The sequence below is a fragment of the Helicoverpa zea genome, chromosome 25 (genome assembly GCF_022581195.2).
Source record: "Helicoverpa zea isolate HzStark_Cry1AcR chromosome 25, ilHelZeax1.1, whole genome shotgun sequence".
NCBI classification, from domain to species: Eukaryota; Metazoa; Arthropoda; class Insecta; order Lepidoptera; family Noctuidae; genus Helicoverpa; species Helicoverpa zea.
Window position 1 is genome coordinate 8,026,329 of NC_061476.1, and position 18,868 is coordinate 8,045,196.

Genomic DNA, 18,868 nt, shown 5'->3' on the forward strand with positions numbered 1-18,868 from the left:
TGAAAAGCAGTTATGGAATCAAATAATTTATTTAAGATATAATAAATAATTTATATAGAAATATACAATCAAGGTATCAACTGTCCTTATTTTATTACAAGTCTGTAGCAATCTTTTTAAATATATGATGTAATGGACTCCATATATGTAACTTGCTAAGGGGATCCACCATATCGTACGTATATCAGTCAGGCAGGTAGTTTAATTTCTTAATTATTTCTAATATTAAACTGCCAGGTAATGCTTCCTTATCTGATTTCAAATAACGGAAAACATATATTTTCTTGAGCTATTTGCAGATTTTCTCAGTAAGATTATGCTGTCACTGTACCTATAATTATTTATTTACGAATGCTTTGAAATTACGACGATATGAATCACCTTACTAGGTTACAGGTTACCTTACCAGGTTCTTAATTATGTAAAATATATTATCGTGGTTTCGCCCACTTCCTGGGAGAACCAATTTTTGCAACTGGATAAAATAAAGCCTAAGTTTTTTGTCAGGCTCTAGACTATCTGAAAACCTTTAATTTCAATCGGTTGAGTATTTTTGGCGTGACAGTCCAAAAGAGTGACAAAGTTGCTTTCGCAGTTTTAAATTAAGAAGGATTGTAGGTATTTGGCCAAATTTTAGTGTTGACAAAATGTCAAGATATGACACATAAAATTAATTATGACGTTATTTTAATGAAGTTTCTGTTCTATTTTACATAATTGAACTATATAATAATACAACTTAGTCACACATCTTTATTTTCTGGATGGTCTAAAGATGAACACCATCATTTGGCCATCACTTCAAGTAGCGTAACATTACAATGATTACTCAAAACATTTTAATCCTAATGTACTCACTAATGTAAATTATTCTACCATTTGTCGTCTGAATATTCAGTCATGTGATAGATTACCATAATATTCACATAAAACGCTCGTTTATAAACAGATTATTTACATAACTCACGTATGTATGTCCGTTTGTATAATTTCAACTATTATCTAAATTGTAAGGTGATGAGGATAAATCTTGGTTTAAGCGAGGATCGTGGTTTTGTGTTTAAGGACTAACTAGGCTAGTCTACTTCATCGTCTGTCTTGCCTTTTCCCAATTATGTTGGGGTCGGCTTCCAGTCTACCAGTATGCAGCTGAGTACCAGTGTTTCGTGATGCAATTTAAGTAGCAAGCAAAAAAATTCAAGAGCAGCTACATTCAGATTCGTAATTAATTCACCATCCTTATTCATCATCTGTCTAACGTTTTTACCAAACATGTTGCAGTCGGCTCCCGGCCTGACCTGATGCAACAGAGTACAAGTGTTTTATATGGAACTATTGCCAATCTGACCTCCTCAACCCAGTTACCTGGTCAACCCGATGCCACTTGGTGCCCCTGCTACTTTAGTTATCATAAATGGCGAGTGAATTTATAATTTGCCATCTTTCTAGCTGTCTTCTTTCACATAGCCCCTTTATTTTTAACACATCTATTTAATCCCATCCACGTAAATTATATCCTCGTTTGCAACAATCCTAATGCTAAGCTCGTGACTTCAGACTTATCCGTGTCCGTTCAGACGTAAGACCGGTTGCGCAAGAGTCTGTTGTTGTGCAAACATGTGTGAGATTTCATTAGCCGATACTGATCTTGATCATGGTGTTTATTTATGGTCATTAGGTTATTTACTTTGCATTACATTGATTATTCTATTAACCTTTCGTGTGTTTTAGACGTGGATCCACACGAGACACAATAAATTTTCATTTTCATTTTGTAACTGTGGCTTTCATTTGAACATCTTTGGCAGTCGTTACGGGTAGTCAAAAGCCAGTAAGTTGTACAACCAGTCTTACCTAGGGGTATTCGGTTACCCGGGTAACTGAGTTGCGGAAATCAGGTAGGCAGTCGCTCCTTGTAACACACTGGTATAGTAAGTTCAACTCAGTCTTGCGCGCGGCCTTATGTGTGGGTAACCCTTGTACATACACAGTGACTTTGTGTGCGTGACAAGAGGTACAGTCGGGTACAAATGATGAATTTTCGGATTCGCTACTCTCACCAAGGTAAATTATAAATTTTGACTCCATGTCAAAATGTCTATAGTATTTTTCTTTTTTCTTTTGTACATGTCGGCAAGTATTACCCAACATCCCTTCATCAATATGACTTAAACGTTCATTTATGAGTTTCATTATTTCCGTCTTATTTTGGTCGACATTATGCGAAGCAATATTATTTTTTAAAATTCTTACATTATTATACTAGATTATACGTTTTTTTACAATCTTAGTCCACACTTTTATTTATTGTCCGCGTACCCCGAGATCTAGAAAATATGTAAGGAGTATTTAATTGATCTTAGATATTTCACCTCATTTATTTCTTAGATACTGTCAACGTCAATTTGAAAAAACTTATGAGAAAATAATGAAAAACTGTAAAATGTAATAATAAAAAGCTTTGAATGTTGTTTCATTTTTTGAAACGCTACCTGACTCCTTAAACATTTTCTCCGTGAAGAACTAGACATTTTCGTAAACGACTGTACCCATAACAAAAAGCGATAAGAACACGTCATGCTCGGACGACGTCACTGTCACACGAATGAAAGTTGTATATTTACAAGCCGACGCACACATAGGGCCGCGCGCAAATCTGAGTTGAACTATCTATACTCAGCTGCATGCGGTAAGACTGGAAGGCGACCTCAACATAGTTGGGAAAAGGTTAGGCAGAGACTTGTGCTCTTTCAAATGCACTTAAGCGTTTGAAATATATTTTAGGAGTAATCGTAAGTAGTGTAAATAAATCGTTGTCAAGGATCATGCACTTATTTAAAAATAAAAATGCCATAAATTATCAATTTGGTTCCAAATACAGTTTTATTACAAATCCAGGGTTTTTTACCAATATTATGTTCTGGTCAGGGTTGTGTGCTCTCAAGCTTTTCTCTCGGGGTCATTGACACTGGCTCGTGACGTCACTTGCGCGGGCGCAGTTGCAGTTTTCTTCTTACAACCTTGGTACAACAAGTTTAACTACTTGTTATGCAATGCAGAGCTTATTCATGAATTTATTGCATGCTTTTTTATTGTTGTTATTTATAATTTTTTTGAATCGAGAGTTTTTGTCGTGATTTATGTAGGTTAAAGAAATATAAGTAAAAATATACTCTGGCTATAAAAAATGCTCTTTACTTTAAAAGAGCTATAAGCTAGCTATCTTCCAGCAAAGTCATTTGGGTCATATTGAGTATCTATTACTCCCTATGAAACACATAAGATGCACGGTTTTTGAATAAATGTGAATCTTTTGTTACATTTTGTTCAGAGTGATGGCAAATAATTTGGATTTTGCATTTCTAGTGCTATGTACCCAGGGATGGAGAATAGATATCTTACGACAAGAATATATTTACTTGGGTAGACTGATTTCAAACTTTTCTTAAGTGTAATTGACGAAATATTTCTAGGATTCGAGACAATGATAATGACGACATTAGATTTAGCCGCTAGGATAACTGAAGATAATTCATTTTTTTCGTTCATACATACGATTAATTTTAAAAGAGGATAAACAATTTTCCTACACACAATCCCTGACATAAATTCTTGAGCATACACTACCGTGCAATAAAAAGGTAACAGCGACTGTTTACAGTAGATTTTCATGCAGTAAGTGTACGGAAGGATAAACGGCTTAAGATAAATATTGCTTGCGTAGAAAATCACGTGAACCAAGGCTCTCGTTATGGTAAAGTTTGCACAGATTAAGATTATCGAGCGCACTGATTTTCACATATTTGTTGTGGAGATAACGGTGTAGGTGTATTACGTATGTTTAAGGCTATTGTTAGATGAAGGAAGTTGGTTTATTCTAGGTAATTGTAAGAGCTATATAATATGGAATATTATGTCATCGCAATTATGGTCAAAATACTTATGTAGACTACCTATAACTAAACGGTTTTTAACGAAAAAGTTGGATAACCATCAACAATCCTTAGTTGACAAACTGTTTAGTTAAACTCAATATTTAAGTTTCAAAAATTCTCTACTTATAAAAAATCTCAGAATCATCAAGTTGTTTATAGCAATTGTCAAAGAGTACCATCATCAGAAAATAGCCCAGCATCTCCAGGAATTCCATACAAACCTACGTAAAAACATATGCATTTACACAGAGACTATAAATAGTGCATCCCACGCATCTTGACCACTAATTACGGTTTTAATTTATAGTAACACGTAACGGGTATTATTAGGATTCGTTCAGTTCGCTCCCGTCCTCTTTGCACTAGATTTCTCTTGATTACTTCAGATTTTATACTGCGTCGCACTTTGTATTAGAATTTTATTAGGAACAGTCTTGTTCTGATTTTTACAGCTTTGTTTGTTAGAAGTCGGCTAGTAGTAACTTTGTGATAGTCACTTCTGCGCATGCAAGACAAATTTCGGAGTTATGTTTAATAGCAAATTAAGTTCTGAAGTTCCTTTCTTAGGTGTAATCCAGTTTCGATTCTTATTTAGGTTTAATCATCAAAATGGACTGAACAGTGAAAAGTATAAGGTACTCCAAAGCACTTTCGTGTCTTTATTTGAAAATATGTTTTCTCCCCTATAGTTTTGTAACAGAGCTGAGTTGAGATCTTTCCATAAGGACTCACAAAAAAACGTAGCCAAAAGTTAAGAAAAACCGGCTCAATAAAAGATGTTTCCCCAAAATTACCGATTGCATAAACAGTAAATAAACATGGATATAATACCTATATGCAGTATCATCTTTCCACATATGGTCATTGGTCAAACAGGTTCATGACAGCCTCCATGTCACGATGACCCGTCCCTTAAGGTGGTGGACCCAACCTGCAAGAAAACAAGTTTTCGCTCCGAAAAATGTTCGATAATTTAATTTTTGGGTTTATCGTCATCAGGTCGTACGCTGTCTTTTTCGGGGTCAGCATTTTGAGTTTTGAAGTTCTTAATATCTTTTTGAATCTGGTGAATTGTTCAAGAATGTCATTAGTCGAGTCCATATTATGTGTCCACCCTATAAAATTAGCCACCCGTAGAACATATCAAATGCAAATAAAGTATTGAGTATTAAAGTATCTTAGATTTAGAACATGGACAGCTAAAAAAGAATCACATATTTGCAAAAAAAAAAAAACAAGGATAAGGATTCAGAAATTCTATAAAATTATTTCAAAAGACATTCAGTATGATTAGAAGTTCTAAGCTTCCAGGTGCCTTGTCATCCAACAAATATTTTATGTAATAATATAATTTACAGCAGCTAGATAATCCATGGCCCATTTTCAGAGGAGTATCGTTCAATGCCATTGCTACTCGCTAATTATGCCACTTAGCGCTTTGAAACGGCCGAACTACTAGGTCAATTTGGATAAACCTTTACTATATAGTTAATATTTCCTGTAAACTTGATTCTTTCCTTGTTTATATGAAATTCAATTGAAATATGCCTTTTTACTGGTATCAAAAGAGCAGGGTAGATAAAAAGTAAACTTGGTGTTCCATCCATCTTCTTTTCAGATTGATTGTTTTACACTCAACCTCATTACGATCTTAGCTACAAGAAATATAAGAATTTATTCGTCTCTTTTTAATTTAAACCGACATTTGCCTTTCCCAAAATAAAATATACTTTTCCCAAATCTGGTCCACAGATTCGGAAGAGCTTTTTCTATTTCTATTTTTTTTTTTAATTTCACTACAAGTATCTGCTTATCCATATCTGCTTACCGAAAATCAAGTACTTCCTATAAACGAAAAAAACCAGTGGCGTTCCACTTAGCGCCTTGAGATGTCTCAAAGATAACTTTTGTAAAACTTATCATTTACATATGTTATTGTCATGTCGCCTTGTAATTGATCAAAATATTAGTAGGACACGGAAAATACGTGATTTTGTACCTAGATAAATAAGGTTGGTTGATAACTACCTGGTTTTTGGGAGATAAGCAATTGTATTTGTTTTGATTTGGCACTTATCTGAGGATTAATGTTATGAATGTGAGTCAGGCGCGGATTTGTGTTCGTCAAGTTAAGGAATTTTACCAAAGTATTTATGTAGACTTTGCTCTGTCTGTTTGTCATACTGAAATCGAAAAAGATTAAATATTCTAGAAGACTGAAAATTATTGAGAGTCATTTTATCTGCTACATGAAGCCTGTATGATTCAAGAACATTTTAACCAAGCTTGTTGTTCGCTAAAATATACACTCTGTATTCAATCTCTACTGTTTATGAATTCGCCCTTCAAAAGGTTTAGGCCAAGATTAGCAGCCCATAAATTCCTTAGTACTAAAAACTCAAATATTGATATTTTCCGATCTACCTATCTTGGGTCAACACGAGATTATCTGATAGCTACAGCAAACAGAGCCTGGATTCAAGGCTGTATTACAGTAATTAGTAATTAGCTTTACAGTATTTTTACTTTCTTTGTCGATAGCAGTTGCTTTGGCAATGTAGTTAGTTAAGGAAGTTTGATTGTAAATGAAATTGATATGGAGTCAGAGTTGGAACGGATTGTTGAAAAGGGTAATAGGGTTGTGGTTAGTTTGGTTACATTCGTTGGTATAATATATACTTCTTTTCTTCAGTTCCTTAACTCGAGTTTTGTTAACCCTGCATAAAATATGTAAACATCGAAATTAGTTTTGTCTTACGCATCCTGAAGCAGTTGAGGTCTTGAAGTATTGAATTAAATATCGGATTTGTTAAAATGAAACATTTTTGATATAGATATCCATAGTAACAGAACAATAATCCTGCCAAGCAAAGCTAATATAGCCGTGATGTTTATGATATCAAGTAATTTGCAAAAGTTTTCAAGTATCAAAATAAAATATAACTAAAGTGCCTATACATCAAACGACTTTTTCAGAACACACATTGAGAGTTTTATTCTTATTATATTAATAATTATTCACAAAATATATTTAACAGTTATTCTTTCTCCACAGATGTATGGTCGCTATCAACGCGACCTAAGCGAAGCGGCCAGAGAAGAAGCGAGAAGACTCAGAAGGCTACGGAAGAAGAGAAGAAAAGACGACAAGCTCCGGCAGAAGGAGCTAGAAGCTAGCGGCAAACACAGACCTAGGGGGAAGTTCTTTAAAGTATTAGGTGAGTTGTACAGGATCATATGCCTTTTAGACTTACGTATAACGATACTAGTCGTCAAATCTGACACTTCTCGACACTTAGTTGAGACCACAGCTGGACCGTGTAACTGCTGGTTACAAACTAAACAATCGCGAGCTTTGATCTCTAGGTTCCGCAAATAATAAGGTAGAATTTGTGTAAAATTTTTAATAACATTGGGGCCATTGATGATGTACGCTCGTGTTTCCATACATTTCTAAGGGTCAACTCACTGAATAACATTCTTAATTTCCTCAGTTTAGAGCTTTGTATTGAAAAGAGCAGGAGATTTGAGCATTCAGATTTTTTGGACAGAGTGATTCCTGCGTCCAAGATTCAGTTTCTTTAGTTAACAAGCTGAATTCAGAAAGCCATATCGCCTATCTTAGGCTGCCTTTAATAAGTTTTGATATTCCTTCACAAGTCTCTATTATTTCTTCGAAACAAAATATTCACGTGCGTGAAGTTTGTCGCAGGGTACATATGGAGGCACACGTTCGCTCGGCTGGGCGAGGACTGGGTGTTCCTCGCGCTGCTGGGTATCATCATGGCGATTGTCAACTTCGCCATGGACCGGGGGATCGCGGTCTGTCAGAATGGTAAGATTTAACAAATATGGTAATGCCGTAAAATGCTGGTACTCAGCTGCATCCAGTGAAAGGAAACCCCAACATGGTTGGGAAAAAGGCTAGACTAGATTTTATTTTATTTTATTATGTTAGGGAAAAACAAACAACTGTACATTGTTTCTTATATCTAGGTTTACAATAAAATTAGGTTAACGTACAGTCAACGACGTTTCCACATATTACAGTCGGATTAGGACATGCATAATAGATGAGGTTCTAACTTGTGTTACACCAATTGGTATAAAGATTTCTAGAAATTGCGGTAGTCTATCGTGCTATCGTTAACGATGTCATCAAATACTGTTCTATGAATATAGGATAAGTCAGTTTTGGATTTCCAAAGTTATTAAAAAAATTATACATAAATAAATACTAGATTTTTCTGTAGATATACATATTTTGCAGTAGTAGACATATTATTACAGACCTATGTAATTTTATTTGTATCTTTTCATGCTTCACGTAGAAAGATTGAAGCGGTAAGTATCATGAATTCTATTTACAAAATTATTATGTAAATAGTGAGCCACTGAACACGATTTATTTTATAAGACTACTGTTACTACAGACAGTACACAATTAGGGTATTTATGCATCTTATCCAGGTTATAATATCTGCGAAAAAGCTGATCCCTTTTAACAATACTTGCAATATTTAACTGCAATAGCACTCTCACCTAACTCCTTCTCCAATAAATTCCAGCTCGCATGTGGATGTACAACGACCTAGCGACGTCTACGTTCAGTCAGTACGTAGCGTGGGTGTCGCTGCCAGTCTGCCTCATACTCTTCGCGGCTGGCTTCGTGCACATCGTGGCTGCCCAGAGCATAGGTAAGGAAGGAAGAAGAACTTCTCCATCATTCCAGCTCGCATGTGGATGTACAACGACCTAGCGACGTCCACGTTCAGTCAGTACGTAGCGTGGGTGTCGCTGCCAGTCTGCCTCATACTCTTCGCGGCTGGCTTCGTGCACATCGTGGCTGCCCAGAGCATAGGTAAGGAAGGAAGAAGAACTTCTCCATCATTCCAGCTCGCATGTGGATGTATAACGACCTAGCGACGTCTACGTTCAGTCAGTACGTAGCGTGGGTGTCGCTGCCAGTCTGCCTCATACTCTTCGCGGCTGGCTTCGTGCACATCGTGGCTGCCCAGAGCATAGGTAAGGAAGGAAGAAGAACTTCTCCATCATTCCAGCTCGCATGTGGATGTATAACGACCTAGCGACGTCTACGTTCAGTCAGTACGTAGCGTGGGTGTCGCTGCCAGTCTGCCTCATACTCTTCGCGGCTGGCTTCGTGCACATCGTGGCTGCCCAGAGCATAGGTAAGGAAGGAAGAAGAACCTCTCCATCATTCCAGCTCGCATGTGGATGTATAACGACCTAGCGACGTCTACGTTCAGTCAGTACGTGGCGTGGGTGTCGCTGCCAGTCTGCCTCATACTCTTCGCGGCTTGCTTCGTGCACATCGTGGCTGCCCAGAGTATAGGTAAGGGAGAAGTTAAACGGAGTTTGTTTCAGTGTCAGAAATACTTTTTGGCGTTTCAGAGGCCGTTAAGCGGATTTGCGAAAACTCTGCGCTAAGATTTGTTAGGTGACTAAATCTATTAGAAGAAAAATAACACAATATTGGTCACATCAGGGAAAGCTCAAACTTGCCAAGGTACTAAAAACTCCAGATGTCGAATTGGGAGAATACATTTCTCCTATGTTGAGGAGATGAGGTAAAACGAGTAGAAAATGTTGATAATGGAAAGCAAGCAAGCGCAATAAACAGATGTCATCTTGCAGAAAATAGTTTCTGTAGAACAGATTTCTTAACTCCAACCCAAAGTTGATTTAGAAGGACTTCTTTATATTATGAACGACAACAAAGACCAAGACTTTCACGTAACGTCCCGAAGATGTTATATCAAAACAACAGTTATTTATAAAATGTAGGCAAGTTGTATGTAATCGTACTAACCAATGATTTTTTCCAACAGGTTCAGGTATACCTGAAATGAAGACAATTCTCCGAGGAGTACATCTGAAAGAATACTTGACGTATAGAGCGATGATATCGAAGATCGTCGGTCTCACTGCCACACTGGGGTCCGGTCTACCGCTGGGTAAAGAGGTCAGTAGCACAACCTTCGTTATATACCTACCTGATTTTTGGAGGGTCCAAGAATTGATCAGCAGTTTATATCGTCTTATCAAGGCTTTTAGGCTTAGGCTGAAGGGATTGAATTCTGGAGCATGGGGCCTGAATCGTCAAGGAGAGGACTTTTTATTGTTACAATGGTTGGCTTTATTTAATTGATGGTTCCATAACTGAGCAGACTAAATTATTTATCTAGAAAGCAAATCAACAGTATTTAGTATACTAGCCGTTTTCCCGCGCTTTCACCCGCGTCCCGTGGGAGCTACTGCCCGCACCGGGATAAAATATAGCCGATGTTACTCGCAGATATTATCGCTTCTAATGGTGAAAGAATATTTAAAATCGGTCCAGTAGTTTTTGAGTTTATCCATTACAACCAAACAAACAAAGTTTTCCTCTTTATAATATTAGTATAGAAGTTTTTGAGTTTATCCATTACAAACAAACAAAGTTTTCCTCTTTATAATATTAGTATAGATTAACAATGGCTGTAAGCTTATATAAACAACCATTCTTATCCAAAAAATATCATCCAGTACTCCAAATCTCTTAAGAACTAGTTAAATTCCAACTCCTACTTTATCTCTCCAGGGCCCATCAGTCCACATAGCATCAATGGTAGCAACTCTCCTCTCGAAGCTGGTGACGACCTTCCAAGGCATCTACAGCAACGAGTCTAGGACCAGTGAAATGTTAGCCGCCGCCTGCGCTGTGGGCGTGGCTTCTTGTTTCGCAGCCCCAGTCGGAGGTAAGACTACGGTCTACTTACCTCATCACCCTTACTTTTTGTAGGCATATGTACACAACTAGGGAGATGTTAGCTGCGGCCTGTGCTGAAGAAGTGGTCTCGTGTTTCGCCGCCCCTGTCGGAGGTGAGACCTTGGTCTACTCGTCTCATCATCATCATCATCAAATCTAGCTTTAGAAACTTAACTACTCAATGGGCATGGTCTCGTGCTTCGCCGCCCCTGTTGGAGGTGAGACCTTGGTCTCCTCGTCTCATCATCACTTTTCGTGGCTATACATAAAGAACTAGTCATATGATGTTGTGGCCAGCGCTTTGTCAAGAGTGCTACCAATAGTCAACCGCTAGCGGTTTCACCCGTGTCCCGTAGGAACTACTCCGTGCACCCGGATAAAAACCTCATAGCCTCCCTGTATGTCTAAATGGGCAATCTAAAACTCGAACTTGAATCAATTTATCAAATTGGACCAGTAGTTCCTGAGAGAGCATTCAAACAAGCAAACTCTTCTGCTTTCTTATATTAGTTTTCATTCATTCAGATGCGTCGAAAAAAGACACATCAAGATCCAGAGTCTTATAAATACAGTTTGACCATTTAAACGAAATGATTGTTAGCAACCTTAAGTATTATATCTCGGAGACGATGTCAATTGTATTGCCATAAATTAATGAAAATTCAATAAGCAATTGTGTTCATCTCGTGCGTAAACACGTGCCGTACCTTAAAGTGGGTCATTGACGAATCAGGAATTAAGAAGATGGAGTTCTTCATCATCTGGCTAGTCTAAGACGAACTTTTTTATCATCTGCCTAGCCTTTTCCCTATCTTGGAGTCGGCTTTTTGGCTAACAGCATGCATCTGAATATTTGTTTTCTAAATAGAATAGCTGCTTCCCACAGTTTTACCAGCGTCCCGTAGGAACTGCTTCTACTATGTTACTCGAGAATATTGTGGTTTTCTAACAATCGAATTTTTTTTTTTCCGGTTCAGTAGTTTCGGAGCCTTTGGACCCTAAAAATGTTTCCTCTTTATTAAAATACATAGTTATAGATAGACCACTTCCTATCTAGCCTTCAGAACCTAGTTACTTTAACTCTTCGGTAAAACTGGTTTCTGTAAATTATAATAAAATAGATAACTAATAAAAAACCGTGTTGTGTTCCAGGAGTGCTGTTTTCAATAGAAGTAACGACGACGTACTTCGCCGTACGAAATTATTGGCGCGGATTCTTCGCTGCGTGCTGTAGTGCTATTGTAAGTATTTCATATGAATACCAGCTGTTTCATGGGGGTGCTTGCCGCGCCTGGATAAAATGTAGCCTATGTCCTTCAAACCTTCTCAAGCTCTAGTTAGACTATCTCCACCTTATTATAAAACGTGTTATAGTAATGGGTTTAGTCCAGTAACTTTGTTCGGGACGGTGGTTTAATCGTGGTACAAAAGCTGGTACTTTTTTTAAACCACGTTTTATAATAAGGTGATATGTGTCCAAAATTGTATTTAAATCGGTTCTGTAATTTTGGCAAAAAGATTATTTACTTTAAACGGTCTAACCGTCATTTGTTTTTTAAGGTTACGTTCACACTCTGAATAAACGATTTGCTGTAAGCAAAAGTTTGCCATTCGACGACAACTGGGCTGTATGACAAATGTAAGGGACATAGTGGACTGAAATTGAATAATTTATTGTAATTATCGTACACAATATGGTGTACAAGGACTAATATGAGTCTTGTAATAAGTAAATATAAGTTATGCGTGCAACCTTCATACCATTTTGATAGGCGTTCCCTGCCAATCAAAAGTCAATTTACACCATTACTCACCTATATAAAGCTCATAAAAATAAAGCATACTCACGTTTATATCCAGAAATGATCAAGCAATACATTTGTTTATACCAGAGATATCTAGTTCATTAAATAACAAAATGGCGCACTCATTAATGTTAATTGATGAAGAAATTCTGCGCATTGTGGGTCGCGAGTTGTGTAGCTTTTTATAGACTCGTTTTGTTTAGAGTTAATTGTCTACGTTCCTGAGTAAGAATATCAAAATGATGCTTTGCAACGCAATGGGAGGAAAATTTAGACGCCTTTGCAGAAGCTTAGAACAAAAAAAAACATTCGAATTGATAATAAGCACCTCTTCTTTGGGAAGTCGGTGAATAAATGGAAATCGCTATACAGGCACAGTTTCCGTAAGGCAGCTTTTCTTGTTTGAAGTTGGCTACTAGTATCTTAACTTTAGTCAAAATGTGTAAACAAAACACTACTGCGTACAAGGCGTGGAATGGCAAAGTTATTGACTTTGTGTGTTTATATGTTCATTCATAAGTGGCTCCCGTGTCCCGAGGAAACTACTTCTCTCATCCGGTTAAAATGTAGCCTATGCCCTTTATCAGACTCTAACTTAAAATCTGCAGTTGTCTTAGCGGGAAAGCGCTAAAGACAGACTTTGTAGTACGAATGATAGATACTTAATTTCATGTGTGAATCAGATAAACGACTGGCTATGTATACATAGGTAGGTGCTTAGATGGAAGATTTTATTTTTTGTTTTTGATCATATTACCTTGACAAACTACAACTATTTAACATATAACTATTTCATTCACAGATGTTCCGTCTCCTGTCAGTCTGGTCAGGCGCAATGCCGACAGTGAAGCCCCTGTTCCCGACCAACTTGCCGCAAGACTTCCCCTTCGACCCTCAGGAGTTTGCTGTCTTCGTACTCTTGGGGTAAGGGATATTTTACAAAATGATTAGCTGCTCCCCAAGGTTTATCTGATGGTACACAATGGACTCCAGAAGGAACATGGTGGGTTTTGGTCAGTGAGAGTCTGACACTCCCTCACGCTGCACGCACAGCGGGAGGAGTCATTTGATGATTTCCTATCTCAAGAAAAAGGGTTTCTTTGCGATCAAAAAATAAAATGTGGATTGTCCGTTGATAAAGGACGTATCACGTGACTAGAAACATGATAAATATTTGGCAATTCTGTAAAGTTTTTTATTTTTGAAAGAATCATATCTCATTAGCATTACAGCTTTTATTTCACAATATTCATCAAAGCAAATTGTTCTTTATTCAGTTAGCAACAGAGTTGTCAATCCCAATATTTTATTAATATTTTAATTTTATGTTTCAGAATAGTGTCCGGTCTTCTGGCAGCTCTATGGGTGTTCCTACACAGACAATATGTGCTGTTCATACGAAATACTAAGTCACTCAGCAATTTCTTGCAGAAAAAGTAAGTATTTACATATTATGTATCTAGTTTAATATTTTGGTAAATCTACAACTGTACACTAACATTTTTTAACTGATATTGTTGCGTAAAGACAGTCGTTATTAGGATAATGTTCTATCAAATAGGAATAGTTTACTGTAAAAAAAAAAATTGAAATTGTAATAATTTCACAATAGTGCTTCAAACACTAAAGTTCACCGAAAACACAAACATCTATTTTCTTAAAGCAATTTTTTTACTTAAGACAAAGGGCTTAAGTTGATTATTAACTATACGAATGTAAAAGTACCTAACAACACAAAATAACATTAAATAACCATCTTATTGTTTATTTCCAGTCGTTTCATCTACCCTGGGTTCATAACTCTAGCGGTGATGTCCATACTGTTCCCGCCCGGCATCGGCAAGTATATGGCGGCTGATCTCGGAAACCAGGAACAGGTATGTTTATAATATTTTTTAAGTATTTTCCGAAATGTTTAGTCACATAAGAACCTATAAATAACAGGAGTTAATATATACTTACTTCATGTAACAATAAATGATAGGTCTACATCAACGGAGATGATGTGATTTTTGTTCCGGGTCGGGACGAAATCGCTAAAAACGATAACGAAGACTGGAGTCTGTTAGTGGTGTTTCACCCCCGTGCCTTAAACATTTCCTTTTCCTGAGAATACCACATCAGCAGCCCCGGATCTTCAATTTTTCTTAGGCGGGGCAAAAACTGAAAAATGCCGCCCCGTCTACCTACCTACTTATGTTTATTTCACCAACTGACTTTTAAAAAAAGTGTCCAAATCATTGTAAGCTCAAACTGTTGGCCAGGTTTATGTTATGAAAGTCGAGACAGATTAATGTACACAAAAAGTTAATAAGTTTTAAAAAGCGCTTTTTTGGAAGCGCAAACTTTTTTGTTTTTGAGGACTCCATAAAAATTTTTATGCTACATTTGACTTATAAAAGGTTAGACAGCTTGGATTTGACTTATGAAGTTAACAACGCAATGTTTGCATAATACTTCGCGAGCGAAGCGAGCGCGAAATTTTTTGAGCCTGCGACACAAAAGTTCCTGATTAAGTACTGCTAAGCAACAAGTAGTAACTTTTTTTAAGTTATTTTTTTGTTGTTGTGTAAGACTCACAAATTAAACTGGGAATTATGTACAAATAAAAAGAAACCGTGATTAGAGCGAGTGTCATTTGTGTTTGTTGATTCGGTGCGTCAATAAAAATAATAAACCATCAGAAAAACAGGACATACACTGTCATTTAGCCGCGAGCGTAGCGAGCGAGAATTTTTTCACTTAGTTGCAGGATGTTAAAAGTGAAAAATAATCAACATGATCAACTAAACAAAGCGAAGGCGACTTTTTTAGAAACTTCGCTTGTCAGTATCATGATACAATGGAACTTCCCTATCAAACGGGTGTAAAAAAAAAAGAATTGCCTGGTGGTGGGGCGTCCCGCGGCGCCCCTGAGACCGAGGCGCCCGGGTTATTCGCACACTGCACCATAGGTTAAGACGGCCCTGTAGGTAACTATTATGGTAATCTGTGATGTAGGATTTAAAATCAGTCAGCCTGATTTTGCCGCCCTCTGAATTTGCCGCCCGGGGCATGGGCCCCGGCTTGCCCCCCCCTAGATCCGGGGCTGCACATCAGGGGCTGTCAGGCGGGGTTCGAGAAAACTTTGACACCAAGGCTTTTAGCAGATTAAACAAGTAACTCACTCGATAAGACCTCAAAAACAGATTTTACAAAAATTCAGACTCTAGAGAAGTGGTCAATAATGATGACTTCCCATGTAACAAAAGTCCTCACGTAATCAACTTAGGATCAGTAAGAAGAAATAAAGACACTTAATTTTAATCCCTATTCCTCCTACAATAAAGCTCATTATGTTTGCAGGTGCTCTCCCTATTCTCCAACTTCACGTGGACGGACGAGCTGACGGCCGAGCAGGCGTCGGTAGTGTCGCACTGGCAGACGCCTGAAGTGGATCATTTCGGATGTCTTATTATATACTTCTTTTCTATTGTGAGTATTACAATTATTGTTATTATTGTATATTTTGCGTAGTTTCAAAAGTATATTATTTTAAGGGCTGATTTTTCAATCATCTGAGGAATAAATATGGCTGTTTGACATATTTTCCATACAAAAGCTGTCAAAACGTTAAAAATATTCCTCAGATAGAAGTTATCTGGCGATTGAAAAATTAACCCTTAATCGTTTATATTGCAAATACAGTTGAATAAATATTTAGCTAGTATTTTGTTATCAGTGACATTCCTCACGTTTTGGGAAAGGCACAATGTTCAGTATACATATAATGTTCTATGCGATGTAATGAGTGTGCATGCACTCATTACATCTTCAAGTCAATTCAAGCTGATCTCATTCTTGTTTTTCAATACCTAACATGCCTAAAACACTTCATGCTCGCAGCGCTTTCTCGCTCTTGTAACTTTTTCATCGCTGAAATAGGATAAATGGATGTTTCCCAATGGTTGTCATCCAGTATGTCATTTAAACACTTTTTTTTTCGGTATTTATCTCCATTGCCAAAAATGTCCATTGCGAAAATAAATAATTCTAACTCAGATTTTTATAACGTGTTCGTCCCCAGTTCTTCCTAAGCCTGGTGTCGTGCACGCTGCCGGTGCCGGCGGGCATCTTCGTGCCGGCCTTCAAGATGGGCGCCTCCCTCGGCCGCTTCACCGGCGAGCTCATGCACTACTTCTGTCCGCTAGGGGTGGCTTACGGGGGACATATACAGAAGATATTGCCCGGTATGTACTACAGTTATACTATTGTGATACCCAAAGATTGGCTAATTATTATCTTTGAGTAGAAATAAGACTTTTCCTCCTTGCAGTAAGTTTTTGTAAAGCAACAGAATGCAATACGATGACATTACATAACATTCTTCAACTATCTATAGAATACTTTTGGCTATCGAATGTTGACTACAAACGTTTAGAAACGTTACTCCACAACAAAAAGCAAAGACCTTTTAATCGTATCGTAGAGTCGTTGTTATGTAATGTTATACCTGCACTACACAATTGTTAAAAAAAGTTACCTTGATTACTTGGTCAAAATTCTGTTTTTTGGCCAACAATAAGAAGGGATGTATAATAAAAAATAAACATTCACAAATGAAAATACAATTAATACTTTATCATTATACTCTCTAATTGTCATGGGACAATAAGTTCACCTATCTATTATAAATGATGAACATGAATTTGATTTGGCAGGCGGCTACGCGGTGGTGGGCGCGGCGGCCTTCACGGGCGCCGTCACGCACACCGTGTCCACCATCGTCATCGTCAGCGAGATGACCGGACAGGTACCTGTGTATTTGTTTTATACTAGATATTTATATATTTATTGATAATTTTTCTACATAGTATAATTTGTGAAAGGGTTAGGGAAATTGCAGAATTTGATTCTGAAATATAAGAACGCTGGCACACTAGCGGTTTTTCCGGTCAACAATACTGGTTTCGTACGGCGTCGTAGGGTCATGGCACATTATACCGGCACCGCAACAGCACAGCGGCAGCACGGCGTCGCCTCTAATTTAGACTACGGCTAGCTGCCAGCGCGCTAACCACGCGCTGTCCGCACGGTGCCCGCGCGCCGCCCGCGAGGTGTAAGCTTGCTGTCACCGCAAACACAATATTATTTTAAGACAGTTATGATTGAACAATGACGTTGTTTCGCTGCCGGCTCGGAGTCGGCGCGCAATTAGCACGCCGTGGCGCGCTGTACGCATGAGCACCGCTCGCTTGCAGCACGCGGGCGGCGAGTCGAGTTGTGTGGTAGCGGCAAGCGCGCTGTACGCATGAGGACCGCTCGCTTGCAGCACGCGGGCGGCGAGTCGAGTTGTGTGGTAGCGGCAAGCGCGCTGTACGCATGAGGACCGCTCGCTTGCAGCACGCGGGCGGCGAGTCGAGTTGTGTGGTAGCGGCAAGCGCGCTGTACGCATGAGGACCGCTCGCTTGCAGCACGCGGGCGGCGAGTCGAGTTGTGTGGTAGCGGCAAGCGCGCTGTACGCATGAGGACCGCTCGCTTGCAGCACGCGGGCGGCGAGTCGAGTTGTGTGGTAGCGGCAAGCGCGCTGTACGCATGAGGACCGCTCGCTTGCAGCACGCGGGCGGCGAGTCGAGTTGTGTGGTAGCGGCAAGCGCGCTGTACGCATGAGGACCGCTCGCTTGCAGCACGCGGGCGGCGAGTCGAGTTGTGTGGTAGCGGCAAGCGCGCTGTACGCATGAGGACCGCTCGCTTGCAGCACGCGGGCGGCGAGTCGAGTTGTGTGGTAGCGGCAAGCGCGCTGTACGCATGAGGACCGCTCGCTTGCAGCACGCGGGCGGCGAGTCGAGTTGTGTGGTAGCGGCAAGCGCGCTGTACGCATGAGGACCGCTCGCTTGCAGCACGCGGGCGGCGAGTCGAGTTGTGTGGTAGCGGCAAGCGCGCTGTACGCATGAGGACCGCTCGCTTGCAGCACGCGGGCGGCGAGTCGAGTTGTGTGGTAGCGGCAAGCGCGCTGTACGCATGAGGACCGCTCGCTTGCAGCACGCGGGCGGCGAGTCGAGTTGTGTGGTAGCGGCAAGCGCGCTGTACGCATGAGGACCGCTCGCTTGCAGCACGCGGGCGGCGAGTCGAGTTGTGTGGTAGCGGCAAGCGCGCTGTACGCATGAGGACCGCTCGCTTGCAGCACGCGGGCGGCGAGTCGAGTTGTGTGGTAGCGGCAAGCGCGCTGTACGCATGAGGACCGCTCGCTTGCAGCACGCGGGCGGCGAGTCGAGTTGTGTGGTAGCGGCAAGCGCGCTGTACGCATGAGGACCGCTCGCTTGCAGCACGCGGGCGGCGAGTCGAGTTGTGTGGTAGCGGCAAGCGCGCTGTACGCATGA

General features: G+C 39.5%; 1 protein-coding gene across 3 annotated transcripts in view; it reads left to right on the forward strand.

Annotated features, from left to right (window-relative positions):
- Nucleotides 1-18,868, forward strand: part of LOC124642596 (chloride channel protein 2) — a 47,379-nt gene that overhangs the window by 14,830 nt on the left and 13,681 nt on the right. Inside the window, exons 2-13 of one of the 3 annotated variants that reach the window (XM_047181061.1) lie at nucleotides 6,991-7,153; nucleotides 7,648-7,770; nucleotides 8,504-8,632; nucleotides 9,785-9,918; nucleotides 10,537-10,693; nucleotides 11,857-11,945; nucleotides 13,312-13,433; nucleotides 13,844-13,945; nucleotides 14,284-14,386; nucleotides 15,855-15,983; nucleotides 16,576-16,738; nucleotides 17,210-17,301. In XM_047181061.1, coding sequence (XP_047037017.1) covers nucleotides 6,991-7,153; nucleotides 7,648-7,770; nucleotides 8,504-8,632; nucleotides 9,785-9,918; nucleotides 10,537-10,693; nucleotides 11,857-11,945; nucleotides 13,312-13,433; nucleotides 13,844-13,945; nucleotides 14,284-14,386; nucleotides 15,855-15,983; nucleotides 16,576-16,738; nucleotides 17,210-17,301 — 1,506 coding nt within the window. Of the gene's footprint in view, nucleotides 1-6,990; nucleotides 7,154-7,647; nucleotides 7,771-8,503; nucleotides 8,633-9,013; nucleotides 9,125-9,164; nucleotides 9,289-9,784; nucleotides 9,919-10,536; nucleotides 10,694-11,856; nucleotides 11,946-13,311; nucleotides 13,434-13,843; nucleotides 13,946-14,283; nucleotides 14,387-15,854; nucleotides 15,984-16,575; nucleotides 16,739-17,209; nucleotides 17,302-18,868 lie in introns of those variants that run through there. The other 2 variants (XM_047181060.1, XM_047181059.1) reach the window with 2 other exon arrangements.